Source organism: Anolis carolinensis, chromosome 6 (genome assembly GCF_035594765.1).
Source record: "Anolis carolinensis isolate JA03-04 chromosome 6, rAnoCar3.1.pri, whole genome shotgun sequence".
In the NCBI taxonomy this organism is placed as follows: domain Eukaryota; kingdom Metazoa; phylum Chordata; class Lepidosauria; order Squamata; family Dactyloidae; genus Anolis; species Anolis carolinensis.
This window is the reverse complement of record NC_085846.1, coordinates 81,676,099-81,700,033: the sequence shown is the minus strand read 5'-3', so window position 1 is coordinate 81,700,033 and position 23,935 is coordinate 81,676,099. Positions and strand designations below refer to the sequence as shown.

Below are 23,935 nucleotides of genomic sequence, written 5' to 3'. Positions count from 1 at the left end.
GCAAACATTCAATGCCTTTAACATAGAACAAGGACAAGACAAACATAGGCTCCGAGCTGGCCTCGAACTCATGACCTGTAATTTGTTACAGCCGGCTGCAGCTGTCTGTCTGCTCACCAGCCTGCGCCACAGCCCGGGCCTGTGATACACATAGATACACATAATAGATACACATATACAATATGTGTATCTATTTTAATCGATATTATTATATTTATATTACCCTATGATACATGCTGCGTTGTCATCTGCTCACTTCTTAAGATGGGATCTAGAGACTTTCACCTTCATGATATTCAGTAGATTCATTGTGCTTTACATAGGGCTAACTTTATTACACAAAGTGTTTACAAGCATAGCTATACTCTTGTGAATCTTCCCGCACAACACCCTGATATCTTGATCTGTCATCTCCAGTTATGACCTGCTAACTGTTCTGTTCAGCAATAGGAAGCAATTAAATCCTTCAGAAGATTGTGTATCTCCAAAGCTTGGAAGTAACTAGTTCTAAAGAAGTCCCTTGCCACTAAGTCCTTCACCAATAATTAAGGCACAGTGAAATTTCATTATAATTTTAATTTAATGAGGGATAACACCCCTCCTTTTCAAAATGACTATAAATTTTAATTACTTTAAATATTGCTGAAGTACAGCCGACAAGGATGGAATTATATACACCTATGGCTGACTGATGCTCTATGCTACTGTTTTGGTACTTCATTGTGGGTCCTTCAGATAATATGTTTTGAACATGTGTAGTGTTCACATTAGGAGCCCTCGGTAGTGCAGCGTGTTAAACGGCTTTGCTGCTGAGCTTGCTGACTGAAAGTTCAGTGGTTCAAATCCGGGGAGCAGAGTGAGCTCCCGCTGGTAGCCTCAGCTTCTGTCAACCTAGCATGCAAATGTGAGTAGATCAATAGGTATTGCTCCGGCGGGAAGGTAATGGCACTCCATGCAGTCATGCTGGCCACATGACCTTGGAGGTGTCTATGGACAACGCTGACTCTTCAACTTAGAAATGGAGATGAGCACCAACCCCCAGAGTCGGCCACGACTAGACTTAATGTCAGGGGAAAACTTTAACCTTAACCTAAGTGTTTAGGTTAGGCTTTTCAATAACTAAAAGTAACAGTCACTCTTGAGAAACAGGAAACTAAAACATTGATTTATACAACTTTTATTATCACAGTAAATGACGCTTAGAATTATAACTAAATGCTTTAAAAAGAACATCTCAGGATATGAGGACTTCTAGTGAGCTTTTGTGAACATAATGAACTGTGAGTGGATTCTTTCAGATCATAACTCTCTGTGCACAAAATATTTAGTCAAAATGTACAGAAATTTTGTAACTTTTTCTTAGGCTTTCTAAAGAGCCAACTTTAGTTCCTGCTGAAGTACTGTAAATGGGAGAGCAAACAACCCAACTCTTCACTTAATAACTGTTTTACTTCTTGCATAATTATCTGATTCAGGCCAACAGCGCCTGATAGCTCTCCAAAAACAAAGAGGTTTCCCAGTTTGTTGGAGCTGGCTGCAAGGCTGTAAGAGAGACTATGCAAATCAGGGCTGATGAGCACTCAGCTAATCTGTTTACAAACCAGCACAGCTGGGCAGATCTCAGTGATTTTCTATCAAAGCAAAGTACCGATCTTTATGGGCATCTGGTTGTTCCTGAATAGGTAGTTTAAGTCTATGCTGAGTCTTCAAAGAAAGATCAAAGCGTTTATTACTTCTCAACCAAGTGCATTATTTCTACTTAGTACTTTCTTGGTTGCAGATTTGCATTATTAATAGCACAGGTGCCAATTTACGTCAAGATTTGCTTGTTTCAGAAACAGAGAAGTTCTTTAATATATTCTTGAATATGTTTATGGAATAGTACAGCCTGACCCAGGAGTATGTAAGGCAGATTTGGGGAGGGGGGGAGGAGGATGTATATAACTAGAATGGACTCATATCATAGCATTTCATCTTGATTTCTTACAGTCTGGCCTGCATACTAGAAGAAAAGGATTTAAGAGCAAACAGTCAAAAAAACAAGCAATTTCAATGGCTGATCTAGATCAAAGTGAAAAATTGCGATTCAGATTTCATCTCTCTTACTGACCTTTAAGTATTCAAGTCCTCAACTTTCAAATCCTTGTTTTAGTCAGTACTTTCAACCAATGAATAACAGGGGGCTTGGCAATCATTGAACCTCGAGATATTTTGGATTGTAACTCTCTGGCCATTGACCATGTTAGCAATCCAAAATATCTAGTGGATGAAGGGTTCCTCTAACCTTCTCTATAATGATGCTAGCCTTCTGAACTGATTTCTGGAACACTTTTATTCTTAGACCCCTTCCATACAGCTGTATAAAATTCACATTTAACTGGAATATATGGAAGTGTGGGCTCAGATAACACAGTTCAAAGCAGATATTGTGGATTATCTGCCTTGATATTCTGGGTTATATGGCTGTGTAGAAGGGCTCTTAGTCTAGGCCAGGATTTTCCATCACTGCTTTATTTATACTGTGGGCTTTTGGTATCCATTGGGGTTTGGTTTGAGGACCTCCTGTGGATACCAAAATCCATTGATACTTAAGACCCGTTATATGGTATAGTAAAATGGTATCCCTTACATAAAATGGCAAAATCAAGTTTTGCTTTTTGGATTAAAAAAATGTTTTCAAGCTATGGATGGTTGAATCTGTGGATGCGGAATCCATAGATATGGAGAGTCTATTGTACTTACAGGTTAAATTCAGATCCTGCTCTGAAGTCTGTTCCAAGCCATTTACTATCCCTTTGTGTTTTTAGGGTTCATCCCAAGGGCTAGTAATCCTTAGGTTAAAGGTAAAGGTTTTCCCCTCACATTAAGTCTAGTCGTGTTCGACTCTGGAGGTTTGTGTCGATCTCCATTTCTCTCTTTTTTTTAAAAAGAATTGTATTAAATTACAGTAGAGTCTCACTAATCCAAGCTAAATGGGCCGGCAGAAGCTTGGATAAGCGAATATCTTGGATTATAAGGACTGATCAAGGAAAAGCCTATTAAACATCAAATTAGGTTATGATTTTACAAATTAAGCACCAAAACTTCATGTTATACAACAAATTTGACAGAAAAAGTAGTTCAATACACAGTAATGTTATGTTGTAATTACTGTATTTACGGATTTAGCACCAAAATATCACGATATATTGGAAACATTGACTACAAAAATGGCTTGGATTATCCAGAGGCTTGGATAAGCGAGGCTTGGATTAGTGAGACTCTACTGTATTTATACTACATCGAAAGAGTGAGAACAACCAAGGTATAGAAAAGTAGGAAAAAGAGAGAAAGATAAAAGTCTACAATCTACAAAAATATACCCACACACAAAAAAAACAAAAAATGTGACTTCCATTCCATCTTTTTGGATAATATTTTCTTATTATTCAATAATTTTTTTTTTACTAAAGAAAAAAAATTGTAAAATTGTCTCTCGTAATCTTCATTTTCTCAAATTATCCAGATAGTCCTGAAGATCGTCCCAATTCGTTCTTTTCATTATCTTGCTTGTATTTTTCTTCAACAAAAAAGTCAGTTCATCCATATCCTTTCTCTTATCTTCTCCACCCACTCCTCAATTGGTGGGGCTGATTCCTGTTTCCATTCTCTAGTGAAAACAATTCTAGCGGTAATCGTAATATAAGTGAAAAGTTTATCTTCTTGTTCAGTCAATTGTAAGTCTAAATCTGTAAATCCTAATAGATAGTACTCTGGTTTTCTTATAAAGTTTCTCTTTAAAACCTTTTGTGACTCTTCATGAATCTTGGTCCAAAACTTCGTTGCTTCTTTACAAAACCACCACATGTTCATCTCCATTTCTAAGCTGAAGAGCCAGCGTTGTCCGTAGACACCTCCAAGGTCATACGGCCAGCATGGAGTGCTGCTATCTTCCCACCAGAGAGGTACTTATTGATTTACTCACATTTGCATGTTTTTGAACTGCTAGGTTGGCAGAAGCTGGGGCTAACAGCGGGAGCTCACCCCGCTCCCCAGATTCGAACCACCGACCTTTCGATCAGCAAGTTCAGCAGCTCAGCTGTTTAATCCGCTGTGCCACTGGGGGCTTCTCAGTAATCCTTGCTCAGTATGAAAGGAACCACAGGTTCAGACATTTGTGTATGTACTTGGCTGAGGAACCAATGGGTGGAAGCTACCATCTGTGGGGTATTATTTCTGTAAGCATAGCGATTGATACATTGCCTACATGACCTTCTCCCTTACGAAAATGCATTTGATAAACACAGGAATTGGCACGTTGCCTACATGATCTTGCTGAAATGCAGCAGCTTAGCTTTAATTGGAAATACAGGTAATCATTTAAATAAAGTTGTTCCTACTTTGGGGAAAAAGTCCTGGAGAGGCCTGGAATAGGTGAAAGTACTAATATCCAAATGTATTGCAAAACAGCCAATAGAACATGCATGTACACAAATCTTGGGGAAAATACGTAACTATAAGGAAAAATCCTGAGCCTGAAAGCAGAAAAGAAAAAAAGTTGGGGGGGGGGGGAGGAGGGGCGGTGACATATGGTCTGAGCTTTGCCCAGTTCTGGAGTTAGTGAAGCAAGAACTATACGCAAGTTATTTCTTGTATATGACAATATTTTGCCTGCTGCTGTGAACTTATAACAGACAGTTATCCCCAGAACATTGTATCTATGAGCCTCTCTCATGCATGTGGTTGGTTTTTAAAATTCACCTGGAAACCAAAGGTCGAAGGGAACAGAACACATTTTGAAAATATTTTAATTTTTTCTCTCACAATAAATGCATTGCGTTGTATGTGATGTATTGCTTTGTTTTCATAAGCTTGAATAGATGCTACAGTGGGTCCTTGGGATCCACTGGGGTTTGATTCCAGGATCCCCCAGGATTCCAAAATCAATGGAAGCCCATTGTATACAATGGCATAGTAAAATGGTGTCCCTTATATAAAATTGCAAAATCAAGGTTTGATTTGGTGTTACTTTAAATATTTTCAAGCTGTGGCTACAAAATCCATGGATACAAAGGGCTAGCTGTACAAGAATTGTTGCCTGCTGTTACAATATGTTGACAGTCATATTATGATTTTATTTCTTGTTGTTGTTACATTAAGGAGGTACTTAAGGTAATACATTTTGTTTTGCATACGGTTATGTCAAATCAAATATGTTAAGTTTTTATGGTGCTGTAAAAAGGGGTTTTGGTTTTAGTTTTTTGTGCCAGTTCACTAATACAGTTATTCCCTCTGGAAATAATATAAAGAACACATTATACATATTAATTATATGAAATTAATTTGGCTCTATGATACTCATATCTATCTGTAAATTACTTTTCTATGTATAGTACGGAAGAAACAAAATTCTGGCCTTCCACCAAGGCAAAAAGTGCTCCCAAGTGTTTTCTGCAAATGTGTGTTTTGCCAGAGAGAATTTCCGACAAGCCTTGGCTGACACTGTGGCCGCCTCCTTTCGTTTTGGCTCACGGCAGATTGAATATCCGTGACTCATAGAGTCAGGGCAACACATTAAAGATACATTTGTCAGCTCAGTTGTGTACATATGTAAAACAGTGAGATCTGAAAAGCTTAATTCAATCCAAGCTGGAAACCTATAGCCACATTAGGCCCAAAACAAAGGCTGAATTTAAGCAAGCCACCAGGTTCCTGGCAACCAGGACACACAGACACACAAAAACCAGACAATGCTGCCAAAGCAGTAGCCTCAGGGGGGCTGTGGACAACCTGGAAAGAGCTCAAATCCTTTTGTCCTGGATTTTGTGACAGAAGTCACTTTTTACTACTCACACTGTAAATAAATGCATCTTAGTGAGTCAAGCAGCCTCTTTCTCTCTTATTAGGTTTGGATTGATACACATTATTGGTTTAATAGATGAGCATATGACACATCTATTATCCTCTCCACCGAAACCTTTCACTGGGACTGTAAACATGTAATATTTTCCCAAATCAAGGACAAAGTCAAAGGGGAAGTTATAAGTCACAAAATACAGGGACAGATATTTGGCCATACAAATTCCTAAATCCACAATGCAATAAGACCTTTATTTGACCAACCAAAAAGTCAAATCACTACGCATTAAGAGAGCTGGAAAATATCTATTATCAAATCATTATTCATTCATTCATTCAGAGCATATAAACCCTACCTTTCAAGCAAAATTGCTCCCAGGGCATTTTACAAATTGTTAATCAATGACCAGCCCTCAGATTTACATCTATAGTCGGACCTCCACATTTATAGGGTTCATTTCTGCAGATTTGATCATTCACAAACTTGAATAAAATGTGCCCTCTATGAAAGTATAGGTTCTCCAGTATAACTCTTTGATAAACCTCCAAGAGAGAAAACCTCAAGCGGAAGTTGACCATAGGGTTCTGCTGGACCCAGAAATATTCTCTTGGATATTAAAAAAATAGCAAATCCTATTTGTATGTTTTTTAAAAACTTTCAAAACTGTGTCCTAACCACAGCATACATGGAGGAATGGTTAGTTGCGATCTAATTACCTTGGAGTTGAGAACATTTAGTATCCGATTGCCTACTGGATTTGCACCTCCATCCCCATCTTAATCCAAATTCTTATTGAGAGACCTTCCTCACTATTATATGAACAGTACAATCCTACACATGTACTAAGTTCTAGGACTAAGTAGGATTACTTCTAGGTTAATATATATACAGGAGTGCCAGTGCAATATAGTGATTTTAGTGTTGGATTATGATTGCAGACCAGGGTGTGAATCCCTGCTTGGCCATGAAAACCCATTGGGTGACTCTGGACAAGTCACCCACATTCTCAGCCCCAGAAAACCTGTGATAGGTTTGTCTTAGGGATGCCATAAGTTGGAAACTATTTCAAGGTACACAACAACATTATATACTATTTCAGCTTTATTGATACAGGTCTCCTTTGCACTACATTATTACAGCACTTTAGATTTTTAGCCTTCTCTGCCAGAGTGCTAATGCTTCCACTTATGATGGCCCCATAAATTTCATAGGGTTTTCCTAGGCAAGAAATACTCAAAAGATGTTTTTGCCATTCCTTCCTCTAAAATATAGCCTACAGCACATGGTATTTGTTGGTAGTCTTCCATCCAAGTGCTAACCCTGCTTAGATTTCAAAATCGAACAGATCTAGTGCCTGAAATCTGTAGATTGAAAAAAAAACTATGTATGTATATCAAAATTTGCATCTTCATATGTATACAGCCAATTGTCTGGATTTGGGAGATGCAGAAAAGGTGAGACGAGACACACAACTCAGAACATAAAGGATCAAAAAGAGTATCTTCGGAGGGTTGGTCTACTTGAAAATAGCATAACCATTTCTATGAATAACTGCTGTGATTCAGTTGTTGGTGAACTGAGAGATCAGATAAAGACTGCAAATGTTATGAGATTTGCCTTATAAAAGGACAGATCATATATACTCATTTATTCCCAACTCAAAGGGAAAACGTGATGACTAATAAACTATACGGTTGCCACACAACTAGCTTGTCTTCCTGAGAACCTGGCTGAGCAAACCTCAACATTTAACAAGCAGACATAAATAATTACCTCCAACCCCTAAAGAGAAGGAAGGCTCTAGGTCAGAGTTAAGGAGAATGGGGCACGGCAGTCTCAGTCTTCTCTTTATCTCCATCTACAAAGGGGTTCCATTCAAAATTCATTAGTAGAAACTTGCGGATTTCAGCCTCAGGTATTAAAATAAATACCTTAGACTGAAGACATTGTATGAGCTTAAACGGGTCATTTTGGGTTTTTTAAAAAAAAAAATCTTTTGATAAATCTAATCCGGCTTTTGCTAGAAATAATTATGTCAAGGAGACCGTAACATTTTAACAGAATTCCATTCTTTTCCTTTAAAGTTAAATAACCAGATGTTTATGACCACCAGTCATTTAAGTGCTAAATGCACAATTAAATAAGGTTTTCAGATGACTCAATGGGCCATCTGCTGAACTCATGGAAGCGCTTTCTCTCTCACACACACACAGGAACACATTTCCCAATATGACATCAGTTAACAAGGATGTCTGTATCAAACCATTTACATCTTTATGTGATCTACTTAACAAAGTGAGCATCTTTTAGATTTTAACTTGTTCAGCCCTAGAAGACAGTACTAGTGTGAAAAATAAAACTCTCCACTTGTGGTGTGCATTGGATTGGATCCTTAATCTGGAAGTTTATTTGAAGTAGAATGATCCTTAGAGAATTGGAAGAATTTTCTGTGGCTGAAATAGTGGATACACTCCCCCCTGTTCCTTACAAAAAAAAAGGAAGATGGCTTAAGGGCAGGGGCATTTTTGATTGACAGCAGCTTCTAATCACAGCAAATCATTTTATCAGGCCACCCTAACCCCACTGCCATGAAGCAGAAAGGCTGGAGCAATATCCCACAGTATTCTGAGTTCTTTGGGCTAACTAAAAATGGTATTATTCGTTCCCTTTTCTCACCTCTCTGTAAGCATCTCCATTTGGAAACTAGGGGTTGACTCAAATATAACTTAAGCTGATTTGGGTCCTATACTGGAAGAAAACTCAAGCAAACAAACAAGATTTCAGGGTTGTTGTATGTCTTTCGGGCTGTGTGACCATGTTCCAGAAGTATTCTCTCCTGACGTTTCGCCCACATCTATGGCAGGCATCCTCAGAGGTTGTGAGTCATCCCAGCCATGAAAGCCTTCGACAACACATTAAACAAGATTTCCACTTCTATCTGGCTTGATCATGTTACACATTTTTTTGATTGTGATGTTGATGCTTGTCATGTACAAGTAGAAGTCTGCATATATTTGACAACCCTCTCCTTTGAATTATAGGAGATCTGTAGATAGGTAAATGTAAAAGTTTCCCCTGACGTTAAGTCCAGTCATGTCAGACTCTGGGGGTTGGTGCTCATCTCCATTTCTAAGCCGAAGAGCCAGCGTTGTCCGTAGACACCTCCAAGGTCATGTGGCCGGCATGACTGCATGGAGCGCCGTTACCTTCCTGCCAGAGCGGTACCTATTGATCTACTCACATTTGCATGTTTTCGAACTGCTAGGTTGGCAGAAGCTGGAGCTAACAGTGGGCACTCACTCTGCTCCCAGGATTTGAACTTGGGACCTTTTTTGGTCTGGTAGTTCAGCAGCTCAGTGCTTTAACACACTTCGCCATCTGTAGATAGTGGTGGAATTATTTCATTTTTAGAGACAAACAGTTGATCTACAAGGCAACTGAGAACTGGGTCAAAGAAGAATCTAGTATCTGGGGATGGAGGTGTGTTAACCAGTCCTGGATGGGGTTACACTCCCCCTGAAAGACTGTGTTTGCAGCTTGGGAGGGCTCCTGGATCAATCTCTCCAAATGTCAGCTCCGGTAGATGCAACGGGACAATGATGCTGGGGAAAATGGAAGAAAACGGACGAGAAGCCGACCAAGAGCAAGATGGATGGATATTATCCTTGAAGTAACTGGCCGGACCTTGAAGGAGCTGGGAGTGGCCACAGCCAACAGGGAGCTCTGGCACGGGCTGGTCCATGAGGTCACAAAGGGTCGGAAGCGACTGAATTAATAAATAATAAAATGTTTATAACAAAAAATAGAGGGTCTTTACTGCATAAGATTGTGGCAGGCTATGCTGAAGGCATGGACTGCTTTCTAACATACAGATATAAAAACTTTAATACAGCAAGGTATAGATCTTTTTATGCTTTGTGTATCTGTCTATGCAAGACAGGATTTGATTCCTTCATCTGTTTTTGAATACGTTTCTGCTGTTATTGGTAGGCAGAGACTCCAATTGTCCTCCCCTTCTCCCCTCCTCTTTCAAAACAAAATGAAAGGGATACACACACACACAACTTTTAATGACCATTCACCATTTTGGATTTACGTTTATTTCAAAGTAAAATGGGATTTATTTATTAGGTTTATAATAATGCAGAATATGTGTAAAATAAGTGTGTATCAATGAGTTTAACCTTTTTAAAAATGTGTGGAAAAAGTTAAAAAATATTTTAAAATACATTAGCAAAAAAGTGTTCAAAATGTGTATGCACACTCATACACACAATGTAATTATATCCATTACTTAAAACTGTAAGAGCAGCAACTTTCCAATAACCTGCAAACAATTCTTAATAGAACCTTTTACCCCACTTTAATGAAATTCCACCATTTATATTTAGGTCAAAGCTAGATTAAAAAAATAAAATTATTAATTGCAATAACTTTTATTTCTGTTCTTTTTAAAAAAAAAGAAAGAATAATAATGTGTTAGTTAGGGAGGAAGCTCAGCATCAGACCCTTCAATCACAGTTGCGGTTCCACAGTATATAACTATGCAATCAGTCATGTGTGCAATACATGTAGAATGGATTTTGCTTTAACTCTACTATGCTTCTCTTTTTAAGCCAGTTACATATCATTAAGCATGGTAAAGCCTTCCCAACAATCTTTCAAAGAAGGAGACAATAAATCCAGGAGGCAGTCCTGTGACCCAGGAGACAGAGGTGGCGGAGATCATGATTCATGATCGTTCCTTTAGATCTATATATTTATTGAGTAATCTGTAAAGAGGTTGCCTAAATAGTTTGGTTTCTAACATTGTCCATTATCAAAGGAAAAGTTTCACAAGTTTTCTTCTTCACGTAAAAACTGGAACACAGATGAGAAGTCTTTCAGGGCATAGCCCTTGGCACACATGATCCTGTAAACCTGATGGGCCAAAGAGCCAAGAGGGATTGGTGTCTTCGTGTTGGTAGCGGAAATCTGGGCCAAGCCAAGATCCTGAAGACAAAAACAAATATTCACAGACCAGAGGTGAAGGAGAGACAATGAAAAGAAAAATATAAGCAATAAAACCAACTGTAGTTTTCATTATATGAGAACCTAATAAAGGTAAAGGTTTTCCCCTGACATTAAGTCTAGTTGTGTCCGACTCTGGGGGTTGATGCTCATCTCCATTTCTAAGCTGAAGAGCCGGCGTTGTCTGTAGATGCCTCCAAGGTCATGTGGCCGGCATGACTGCATGGAGCACTGTTACCTTCCCGCCGGAGCGGTACCTATTGATCTACTCACATTTGCAAGTTTTCAAACTGCTAGGTTGGCAACAGCTGGGGCTAATAGCGGGAGCTCATATCGCTCCCCGGATTCAAACCACCAATCTTTTGGTTAGCAAGTTCAGCAGCTCAGCTGTTTAATCTGCTTCGCCACTGGGAGCTCCATATGAGAACCAAACAGAGTGCAAAAGCTCTGTTTTTAGCATCACAAGATAGGCACAGTCAGAGTATGCCAGAGCTGGAAGAACCTGTGACTGTACATATAAGTCAATCCCATCATCCCTTACCATAACCCATATTGCTTGGAACTAATAGGAGCTAGAATTCAACAAGATCTGGATTATAGGTCCTGAAGGGCCCATAAGTTATTCACTCATAGAGTATATGAACACTGGACTAGACAAAACCCCAGGAAGTCTGAACAAGCTACAATTAGGTTTCTGCCTAACACAATGGGTCCCCTTCTAGTGATGCTTGTAAGTTTTCAAAGTTGTTGTACTCTGCTACATGGTAAACACCTGAATATATAGACTTATTCTATACAAGTATATTTATATTTCAGTACACATTAAGTGTGGGATAGTTTGGGCTGCAGTCCATACCTTTTTGTTAAGGCTGCCCTGAAAAACATCCCTAAGTCACCTTTTTGCAGGAGTCAAAATTACTCCCAAATCAAACTGACAGCAAACAGCTAAAAACATGATGTTCTGGTGAGATTCCCCTGTATGCTCATTTTTCAGCCAAAAATGAAACTAGTGTTTGTCCCTACCTCCAATATGCATACCTACCTTGGCCATAAGAGTTGTTCCAAAGCCACCTTGATAACTGTTAGCAGAAGGTACCCCTTCCATGACTCCGGGAACAGGGTTGTAAGTATCGCTTGACCAACAACGGCCTGAGCTCATATTTAAGATTTTGGCCAACAGCTTCGGGTCAAGCCCTAACCTGTCAAAGGTCAAAAGAAGAGAAGTGTTCATGTCAGAAGGCACACGTCATGGGTGACTTATTTTTATATCTTGGGACCTTGTTGTCATTTCTTCACTTGTATTGTGAGCTTGAAAAATGATCCAAAAAACCAATATTAAGAGAGGGAGACCCTTCTTTAAATTAAAGGCCATCAATTCCCCCATGTTATTTCTAACATGCAAATTACTGGGTGAAAGCAGAAACACAGAGTAGACAATACAGTGGATTGAGTGGAACCTTTCATCTCATTTATATAAGAAGAATATTTAGTCATTTTGTAATTCAAATAGCATTATAGGACATTAGCCAAATAATTCCAATGAACAGACACATAGTGACAAAAGCATAGATGCAACATTGCCATCAGAAATGAGACTAAAATAAATCCTCCTTAAATGACGTTTTACTATTGCAAACTTTCTTTTTTATTATTAAACCTTTATTATACACTCCTGCTTAAGAGGCAAGTCTACACTGCACAGTGACATATGTTCTCTATCTATTCAAAGACATGCATTATAGTTCTGGGTCACTTGCTGAGAAGGTTACTGATCCTGATAAAACAAAGCTTGTCCAAGCAGAAACATCATTTGTTCTATCCCCATCACTGAGCTGAAAGCATAAACCACCTCACAGTTGTGGGTAGATTTTAAACACAGTGAATATTTTAACACCACAAACTCAAAAAACAATTGCCTCTTCCTGGGATTGTTACTTTCATGTTGTACAGTGTCACAGTGTAGCATTTTCTCTGGCAACTACATAGGGAAACAATAGCTTTCAATAGTGTCACCAAAACCTCATTTAAAAATAGAGACAAAGATTCTGAAGGAAACAGAAATAAATATAACCGGTACATACTTACCTAAAAGGAAACCCCATCAAACTCAATGGGGCTTCCTTTTCTGAAAACTGAATATTGTGAATTGAAAATTGTTCTACAAGGATCCCTTTTTACAACATTTTGCAAGAATTCTATTATTCAAGCTTTTGAATGGGCCATTTCTTGGTTTGCAAAATAAACAATTCTTTTTTTACCTCACAAATTGTATGTGTTGTTTATGTCATGTAAGAAACACCAAATTTCAAGCACTAAAGCCATAGATAAAGGTAAAGGTAAAGGTTTTCATATGCCATAGATAGGCATATGAAAAGCAGAACCTTATGTGATATTTGCTTTTTGCATCATAAAACTGATGGCTGTGTTTATATGTCCAGTCATTATTCCCTGCAATTATACACCTTATTTATTTATTTATTTATTTATTTATTTATTTATTTATTTATTTATTTATTTATTTATAATTATACACCTATTGTTTATTTTTCTATCTATCAGGATTTTGGACCCCATTTTGATGTAAAATTAACAGGTCAATTTACAAGAACTGAAAATATAATAAAACAAAAATCAGCCGAGTAATCAAAGGGAAGGATAAAAGCAGCAGTCAAAAGCCAAAACAAAAACTTATTTCCTATGGGAAATAAAGCCCTGGGGAAGCCAGATATGTCTCCTTTGGGAAAATACTCCACAGATGCGATGTCTCAGCTAAGGTCCTTAATGATTCCTGGGAAGGGCTACTTAGAAAGGGGATTTCTGATCTCAAAGCTTGTGTAGAAGCAGTTGTTTGGGATTCCTGTCCCAACCAATATAGCCTTTAAAATGAGGCTGGGGAATTTCAAACTGTAGAGCCAAATTTGGCTATGCTGGACTCTAGATAGTGACGTCATCTTCTCCATGATAGCATTATTTGTTGTTTATTTTGTTCCCCTTTCTAAACACGGAACCACCCTTTGAAAGCTTAGTTATTCAGTAGAGTCTCGCTTATCCAACCTTTGCTCATCCGACGTTTTGTATTATCCGACACAGCCTGCCTAGGGAAACAGCTGTTTGAAATGCTGTCCCTATCTCCCAAAGTTGGGGCTCCAGTGTGAACATTGTCCATAGGAGGTGAGCAAGGAGGCTGTTTGGGAGGTGTAACATGTTTGTTTTGCTGAGTACTTTCCTTCCTTTGTCCAGTTATAACATAAATTTGCAGCCATGTAGGTAAGAGGAGGAGCTAGTTTCGCTGGGCACCCACCAGGAGGGGCAAGACGAGGCCGGCGTAGACTTTTCCTGTCGGGCACAGAGTCCAGCCTGCACTGGCTGCATTTCGTCCATCCCAGCAGGCGCCTGGCGGAACTAGCTCCTCCTTTTACCTACACTGCTGCAAATTTACCTACACTGCTGCACAAAGGAAGGAACGTGCTCAGCAAAACAAACATGTTACACCTCCTAAACAGTCCCCTTGCTCACCTCCTGCGGACAATGTTCACATGGCAGCCCCAACTTCGAGAGGTGGGGACAGCACTTCAAACAGCTGTTTCTCTAGGCAGCAACGTGTAGCTTTTCCTTAATCCCTCCTTATTACCAACATTTTCATTATCCAACATTCTGCCGGCTTATTAATGTTGGATAAGCAAGACTCTACTGTACACGGTATCTGGATGAGGCTGGGCTCCAGGATCCATCCATTGCCCACCCCCATGGATGCCACAATCCATGGATGCTCAAGGACCACTATACACATTGGCATAGTAAAACTGTGTCCCTTATATAAAGTAGCAAAATCAAAATTTGCTTTTTGTACATTTAAAAAATATTTTTGAACCATTGATAGTTGAATCTGTAGTTGAATTTTTCTGACAATCTCTGAATCTGGCTATTAGGCTAAAAGAGGTTCCCCACACTTGCTTTACATGTTAAACACCAGTATTTGAATTATGCTTTCACATGATCACAGCTCCAGAATCATGAAACAGCCTCCGATTTGAAAATTAATTCACAAAGAAAATATTTTGCCTTTAAAAATAAATAAATCAAGCATCATATTAAAAAACAATACAATGAGATTCCTATTCATTATTCACCACTCGTCATATTGGCATACTTCAAGCAATTTTACTAAGAAAAAATGACTGTAGACAATTTATTTATTTCGTGTCAAAAGGATTGTATAATAAATAAGTTCAAACGCGATAAAATAAAGGAATCACAAACAGCTAGATGGTTTTAGACCAAAAGTGGGCAACAGCAATCACATTGTCCGTAGCATTAAACAACTCCTCCTCCGTGCATGAGGCAGGACATTGTGGGCAAGCATACATATGCGGAGTTGTTTATTCTGCTTCACAGTCACACAAGGTGGAGGATTCCTCCAGGTAGTGCCATCTTGCCAAGTTGTCTTTTGATCTGCCCACTCCGCTTCTTAGGGACTTCCAAGTTGCCCATTTTTGGTTTGTCCCTGGAGGCAGGCCCTCATGGCAATCCCATCCAATTGGGATTGCCTGGTTTAGCTGCCCAGAGCTCCTCCTTGGCCTGAGACAATTGAAAGGTTAATTAAGAATGCATTGGCAGTGATAGAAGAATCACTGAGGTTCAAGCACTTGCCCTATTTTAAAAAAAAATTCAAGATTGGGATATTTTGACACTATATGCCACCCCCAAAGTCAACTTCTTTGTACATCAGAAGGACACTGAATTTTCTGGATCACATTGTATGGAGAATTACAGCATAGCCCTATGTATGCCTGCTCAGCAATCAATTCCACTGAATTCAATTTACTCCCAGATAACTACAAGATCGCAGCCTTCTCTTATAGGTTACATAATGGTGGCAACTGAACTTTGGTAACCAAATATTGTTCAACCAGCATCAACCAGTAAGGGACTCAGAGAACTGGAATATAAATTTTAGTGACACAGGATATGGAACTATTCCTACAGAGCAAAAACATATGCATTTATGTCCCCAAGCTGAACACTACTCAGAGCAGCTATCTATGAATCACCTTTAATGTCATTTGTCCCTTAACATTACAGTTCTTGTAGACAAAGTCAGAACATTACTCAAATGAATTATGTAAACAAAACAAATCAAAATTATTCATTCTTATACACTACGCAGCTTCCTTGAAGAGACTTTACGCTACCCCTTCCCCTTCCAATCCTTCTCTTTTTATCCCTTGCAGCAAGTATATCATTAAAAGGAGCAAGTTAGAGGTGTTTTGCATTTCATCTTTCTCAGGATTCATCTACTGGTGCGTAGATAACTGACAGCTAAAATTAGACACGTATTAAAATCAGTTACTGAAGAAGTCCTCTGTCTACCACTGTGCCCAGAGCTTGTAATGGTCTGAAAGCGGATAGAATATACAGTAATTGTCATTCAGTAAGAGTCTATCCTAGAAAGTCATGCTTCAGTGGAGAAGACTGAGTTTCCATTTGAAATCAACAAATTAATCCAAGACAGGTATCTGAAAGGGCAAGTTTAATAGGAAGCAGCTACTGGGCTCTCAACCATGATAAAATGTTATTGCTGTTTCCCTGTAAATTGGCTCGGAACATATGATACTTTCTGCATAAGAGCTCTATTGCTGTTCAGGAGATATACTGCTCAAGCTATCAAAACGATGACAGTCTGTCAGTCCCCATAATAACTTGCCACTGGACATGGTAAAACTGTGCATGCGCGCATGCATTTACAATTACCCAGGTGTTCCATTTTTGGGGTAGAGGGGAGGAAAGGAACCATATTATTTTGGCTTGACCCCGTCAATAATTGGAACACGAAATCAACACTCAAGTTCTTTATGCTCATCACAAACAAAGAGGGAGTTCAGAACTGTCAAAACAGTAAATCTATTTAAAACACACACACACACACAAATGGGGAGATTTGAATTCAGCTTATTAGTTATTTTCACCACTGTGATAAAATATAATTTGAGCCTATATGTTAATTTAGAATTTTTGTCTTACTGTTTGTCAAAAACCTTGGTTTGCACTTTGCCTTTGCTCTGGAGCTAGCTAACCCAGCACCTTATTCCTAGCTCACTCACTCTCACCTAAAAGCAGGTGCAAGAAACTTGTTTACAAAGCCTTGGATACTGGCATTCTAAGACACTATATGATCAAGACCAAATAGGCCATGGAGAACCTCTTTTGAGTCAAACAGAGATCAAGTAAAAAGAATGGTATATAATAGCAGAAGGCACTTTTTGCTCAGCGGCTCTTTCTTAACCGCTCTCTTTACTTTGCTCATCTCCTTTTTGACATACTGAACTCAACCGGATGGAGATTGCAGTAAACCCAAGGTAAAGGTCAAGGTTTCCCCTGACGTTAAGTCCAGTCGTGACCGACTCTGGGGGTTGGTGCTCATCTCCATTTCTAATCCGAAGAGCCAGCGTTGTCCACAGACACCTCCAAGGTCATGTGGCCAGCATGACTGCATGGAGCGCCGTTACCTTCCCGCCGGAGCGGTACTTATTGATCTACTCACATTGGCATGTTTTCGAACTGCTAGGTTGGCAGGAGCTGGGGCTAACAGCGGGCGCTCATTCCGCTCCCGGGATTTGAACCTGGGACCTTTTGGTCCACAAGTTCAGCAGCTCAGCGCTTTAACACACTGTCCCACCAGGGGCCACAGTAAACCCAAGTTAAGTATTAAAAGACTTAACAGTGATTTCTGAAGTAAAAGTGAAAGCCCTCTTTTTATTTGGGCTCCCAGTCTTGTCACTTTTTAAAGTAATCCTCTTGGCTCCTTGACTCCAAGGAATGAACAGCAGTGCACAATGGTTGCCACCTATTAGCAAGTTTTGTGCCTTGTGCTCAATACTGACATAAGTGCGAGAATGTCAGATAAATACAAATGCCTTGCTGTACATCAGAGGCTAAAGTTTGGCTTTCTAATGTTGTTGCTTACTTTCAGCAGACGTGGCCAGCATTATAGTTCAGAAATGCCTGGTGGTTGTTGTGTGCCATCAAGTCATTTCTGACTTATGACAACCCCAAGGCAAACCTATCACAGGATTTTCTTTGAAGGGGTTTGCTCTTGTGATCCTCTGAGGCCAAGAGAGTGTGACTTGCCCAAGGTCACCCAGCAGGTTTCCATGGTCGAGCAGGGATGTAAACCCTGATCTCCCAGTGTCCTAGACCAACACTCAAATGACTAGATCATATTTAGAGGGCCACCAACTTTCCACGACATGCTCCCACCTAGTTCCTTCTGAATACATGCATAGTTGCTGTGGGCAGTGGTTATCCAAGACCGCTGAACAGGTGAAACATCATACCACCAGCCTTGTGACATCCAATAAATACAAGAGCATTCAAATGGAACAAATTCTATAGCTAATCCTAAAGCCCATCAAATCAGTGGGATTAATTTGTACTGACCTACCATTCAACAATTGAATGGGTCTATTCTAGTGGGAAGCAGTTTGAAAACATGCAAATGTGAGTAGATCAATAGGTACTGCTCCAGTGGGAAGAAACGGCGCTCCATGCAGTCATGCCGGCCACATGACCTTGGAGGCGTCTACGGACAACACCGGCTTTTTGGCTTAGAAATGGCGATGAGCACCAACCCCCAGAGTCAGACATGACTGGACTTAACGTCAGGGGAAACCTTTATCTTATTCTAGTGGGAATTAACTAACAGGATTCCAAACCATTAGTATCCTATAGAGTTTGAAACCTTTGTCTAGGATAACTATTCCTCATTCTATTTGAATCCCAAAGCTTGACACAACCAGTCTCTGCTAAAGACAGGAGAACTATTTTGTGCTTGAGGCTAAGACATATGAAGAAAATAAGGGGTATTCTGTCATCCTACTTGAGTACAAGTCATGAATTTATAAAGCTTTCTTGCAATACATTGCACTGAGTAAATCTTCCTGTTCTTTAAATTTTACAACTCATTTATATCTATGGATGCTAAGGAAATGGCACAGAATGCAACATTTTCTTTTAATAGATATGGAACTGTTGCCTGTTTGAGAAATTACTGTGCCTCTATTACCTTCTTGCTGATTTGTAGGTGCATCTAGGAACCAAGCCCATTTGAAGTGAGGCTGTATGCCATAATAAATTTGATAGCCTTTTAGAGGGTGCAAGAATCTTTGTTGTTTTAAATACAATCTAGTGTCAGACTGTGCACTCAACTGTTCATTTTACAATTATTCATATTATTATTAGATTAAATGTCAATGACTTTATTAGTCTTTTCTCCTTACAAGGATTTCAATAAATGTTGAAGTGCAAGTCATCTTGCACTTAATTATTCCAAAACAAAAACCAGAATATTTTCCGAATAAAGTATTTGTTGTAATGCCTGCCCAACATTTTTTTCATGCTGTCACTTTCAACATAAATATGAGTCCCCAGGCACTTATCATTCCTTTGTATTCCTCCTTGTTTTTGCTACCCTTTCTAAATAATTGCAATTGTGGCAGCTAACAAATTATTGGCCATTTCCTAATCTTCCAGAGGTACCTCATTCTCACCATATATGAAAAGTACAATGAATGAATTGCAATTCCAGGTTTTACCATGCTATTTCATTGTTACCTTCCCCACAACATCTTAATTATCTTTCCCCACAACATCTTAATATTTTGAGAATACTAGAATACACATGGCATGTTCACTCTCGCCATTCATTCCTTCAACATGTACCTATCTTTAGGTGTTAAATATCATCTGAAAGAGTCTTTAAAACTCTCTACTAGATTAATGCAGAACTGAGGTGGTGTAGTGCACTGAATGTTGGACTAAGACTGTGGTCACAGGCACAGAAACTTACTGGAAAAAGCAATGGAATCCCCTCTCTGAACCAATATTGTCAAGAAAACTATGATAGGTTCACAATAGGGTCACCATAAATAGTAAGTAATTTGAAGACACACAACAAACAGAAAGATTTAAACATTTCTAAGTTAAAACCCCTTGAATACAATGATTGTTCCTTATGGCTTCAACCCAGTCTCTGATGGAACAGATCGATTCCCAGCTCCATTCTCTCCCCAATATATATATTGAAGCATTTGTATATGGCTATATGAGTAAAAGGGACTTATACTTTCCATAATAGATTGCACTGCAACCATGCTAAACATTCATTCATGCAAAACCCAGCATAATTGTGTATATGAAAATCTCCACTTCCTATTTAAATCCACTTCCTACTTCAATCCGCCCATAAAAACTGTCTAAGGTCAAGTTATAGTGACTCCAGTGGATGGGAGCAACAGGAAAAGGAAAGAAGTGTAAAAATATGGCCCTTATTTTTCCCAATATATTTCATTATGTCAATAGTGTGCCCTCTTTAGATTTCCATTTATACTTTCTACATAAATGTGGACACTGATAAAGAGTGTCAGCTGAGGTTATAGAATCATAGAATCATAGAATAGTAGAGTTGGAAGAGACCTCATGGGCCATCCAGTCCAACCCCCTGCCAAGAAGCAGGAAATCGCATTCATAGCACCCCCGACAGATGGCCATCCAGCCTCTGCTTAAAAGCTTCCAAAGAAGGAGCCTCCACCACAGTCTGGGGGAGAGAGTTCCACTGTCGAACAGCTCTCACAGTGAGGAAGTTCTTCCTGATGTTCAGGTGGAATCTCCTTTCCTGTAGTTTGAAGCCATTGTTCCGTGTCCTAGTCTGCAGGGCAGCAGAAAACAAGCTTGCTCCCTCCTCCCTATGGCTTCCCCTCACATATTTGTACATGGCTATCATGTCTCCTCTTAGCCTTCTCTTCTGCAGGCTAAACATGCCCAGTTCTTTAAGCCACTCCTCATAGGGCTTGTTCTCTAGATCTTTGATCATTTTAGTTCCCCTCCTCTGGACACATTCCAGCTTGTCAACATCTCCCTTCAACTGCGGTGCCCAGAATTGGACACAGTATTCCAGGTGTGGTCTGACCAAGGCAGAATAGAGGGGGAGCATGACTTCCCTGGATCTAGACGCTATTCCCCTATTGATGCAGGCCAGAATCCCGTTGGCTTTCTTAGCAGCCGCATCACATTGCTGGCTCATGTTTAACTTGTTGTCCACAAGGACTCCAAGATCTTTTTCACATGTACTGCTGTCTAGCCAGGCGTCCCGCATTCTGTATCTTTGATTTCCATTTTTTCTGCCGAAGTGAAGTCTCTTGCATTTATCCCTGTTCAACTTCATTTTGTTAGTTTCGGCCCATCTCTCTAGTCTGTCAAGATTGTTTTGAATTCTGCTCCTGTCTTCTGGAGTGTTGGCTATCCCTCCCAGTTTTGTGTCATCTGCAAACTTGATGATCGTGCCTTCTAACCCTTCGTCGAAGTCGTTAATAAAGATGTTGAACGGAACCGGGCCCAGGACAGAGCCCTGCGGCACTCCACTCGTGACTTCTTTCCAAGATGAAAACAACGCATTGGTGAGCACCCTTCGGGTTCATTTGCTTAGCCAATTACAGATCCACCTAACCGTAGTTTTGTCTAGCCCACATTTTACTAGTTTGTTTGCCAGAAGGTCGTGAGGGACTTTATCGAAGGCCTTACTGAAATCTAGGTACGCTACATCCACGGCATTCCCTGTATCGACCCAACTCGTAACTCTATCGAAAAAAGAGATCAGATTAGTCTGGCATGACTTGTTTTTGGTAAATCCGTGTTGACTATTAGCAATGACTGCATTTGTTTCTAAGTGTTTGCAGACCACTTATAGGCATGTGAAACCTGTTTACATGTTTTCTTCTGTTTCATATCTGACTGGTCGGAAATGTTCTACTACCTTTCCCCAATCCATTCTAAAACAGAAATTTCCTTTAAGAAAAGGAGTTTAAAAAGAAACAGCCTTTTGCTTTAATTGAAGAGTCAAGTGACACAAACAGAATATCAATGTAGTCACATAATGACAATATACTTCCTGAGAGGATTTACTAGAAAGGAAATGTATAGTTGCTGATAAAAATCTTCTTTATTTGGTCTTGTGAAAGTTCTATAAATTATAAATATGTATTCTATTAGAGAGCAATTCTGTCACCTCAAAACACTCTTGTCAGCCCCAAAGAAATTGGCAGCAGAAGTATTCATTTTTACTGATTTTAAACTATCCAAAGAATGTGTATAAGTGCTTGCTTGCTAGAATTCATGTGCATAGATGTGCGAAGTGTCAGTTTTGCAAGTAAAGAACACTATAGCAAATCTGAGAGTCAGAAAAATGAATCACTTCAAGTCACAGCCTTCTCATGCCAGTTGAAGAACAGCAAAATGTCTTGTCATTAGCCAGGATTGCTGTTGCTTTTACAATCTGTCTGTATGAGAGTGACGTGCAGTCAGGATTTTTATTGTCAACAAGAAAAAGATTTTTCAATATATATGACTACTCTGACTCATCATGTGTAATAGTGGTATAGAATGAGGTAGAGTTATAGAAAGGTTAAAAATATTAATAAGGCAGATGGTCAAATTCTCCATTCTGTGACATTTTTTCATGCTCATATGCTCATTTTTTCATGCTCATGCATTTCCTAATGGGAGAACAGCTCTGCCAATGAACCTTGGCTAGAAACCAATCGTTCACAATGTTGGATTGTCACACTTAATCACAGGGCTGGATCCAGACTCAGTCCTTCTTAGATACACTCGCTTAAATCAATGGAAATTAAATGACTTCAGCCAGTATGAGTAAGGCTGCCCTCAAACACACATGCCTTCTCTCTATATATAGGGTCATCATTTTATAGCACTTGTTTCTTATGCAAAAACAAATGTTTAATATGAACGTATTTTCTATTAGTTGAATAAGTAGTAATGCACATATTATTGATGCTTAACTATCATGCAAATACTAAAAAGAGCACTTTGCATGGCTTGAACTGGCATTTTCTGACCCAAATGAAAATTCCAATGTATTGCAGAATTATGAAATGCCATATATCCAAAGGAATGTTTGTAGCTCCAAAATGAAGCATATCCTACAATTCGCAAACGTTTACTGGTAGAACCCAAATGTTCATAAGAGGCAGAACATTGGTTTTGAGCAGCTGTCAGCCTCCCTATTTGCAAAAAAAAGTGTGAAGTCTTAAAATAGTACTACAGTAGAGTCTCACTTATCCAACATAAACGGGCCGGCAGAATGTTGGATAAGTGAATATGTTGGATAATAAGGAGGGATTAAGAAAAAGCCTATTAAACATCAAATTAGGTTATGATTTTACAAATTAAGCACCAAAACATCATGTTATACAACAAATTTGACAGAAAAAGTAGTTCAATACGCAGTAATGCTATGTAGTAATTACTGTATTTACGAATTTAGCACCAAAATATCACGATATATTGAAAACATTGACTACAAAAATGCATTGGATAATCCAGAACGTTGGATAAGCAAGTGTTGGATAAGTGAGACTCTACTGTATATTTATTTGTAAATTATATCTTAGTTACACCCCACCAGAACTACTGCAATACTCTCTACATGGGGCTGCCTTTAAAGAAGCTACAATTGGTTCAGAAATCGGCAGCCAGATTACTAACTGGAGAGCTGTACAGTGAGTGGACAACTTACATGTTACGGCAGCTCCACTGGGTGCCGGTCTGCTTCAGGGCTAAATACAAAGTGCTGGTTATTACCTATAAAGCCCTAAATGGTTCAGGCCCAAACTATTTGAAAAACCGCATCTCCTCATACAAACCAGCATGAGCACTGCGGTCTGTGGAGAAGGCCTTCCTGTGGAGGAGCGTGGTTGGTGGGAACAAGAAAAGGGGCCTTCTCTGTGATTGCTCCCCGCCTCTGGAACTCCCTCCCTAGAGAACTAAAAGTGGTCCCCTCTCTCCACCCCTTTAAAAAGCTTTTAAAAACTTACTTATGCACCTCAGCTTATGGAGAGGAGGACTAGAACATCTCCATATATATATCCTCACCTAGATATTCGATACCTACTGCCACCCATTGGATGCTGTAAACCATCTCAGCTTTTAATATTTTTTAGTTTAATTTTTAAGAGCTTATCATGTGTGTTATGTTTATTTAATGTTTAATTTTTGGTTATTTTTGTTAGTTTT

The 23,935-nt window shown here is 39.2% G+C and overlaps 1 protein-coding gene across 1 annotated transcript in view; it reads right to left on the bottom strand.

Moving 5' to 3' along the window:
• Positions 1 to 9,916: 9,916 nt before the first annotated feature.
• Positions 9,917 to 23,935, bottom strand: part of hibadh (3-hydroxyisobutyrate dehydrogenase) — a 97,546-nt gene continuing 83,527 nt past the window's right edge. The window contains exons 7-8 of the mRNA XM_003224912.4: positions 11,892 to 12,048; positions 9,917 to 10,831 (exon numbers count right to left, since the gene is read on the bottom strand). Coding sequence (XP_003224960.1) covers positions 10,673 to 10,831; positions 11,892 to 12,048 — 316 coding nt within the window. The 3' untranslated portion in view covers positions 9,917 to 10,672. The remainder of the gene's footprint in view (positions 10,832 to 11,891; positions 12,049 to 23,935) is intronic.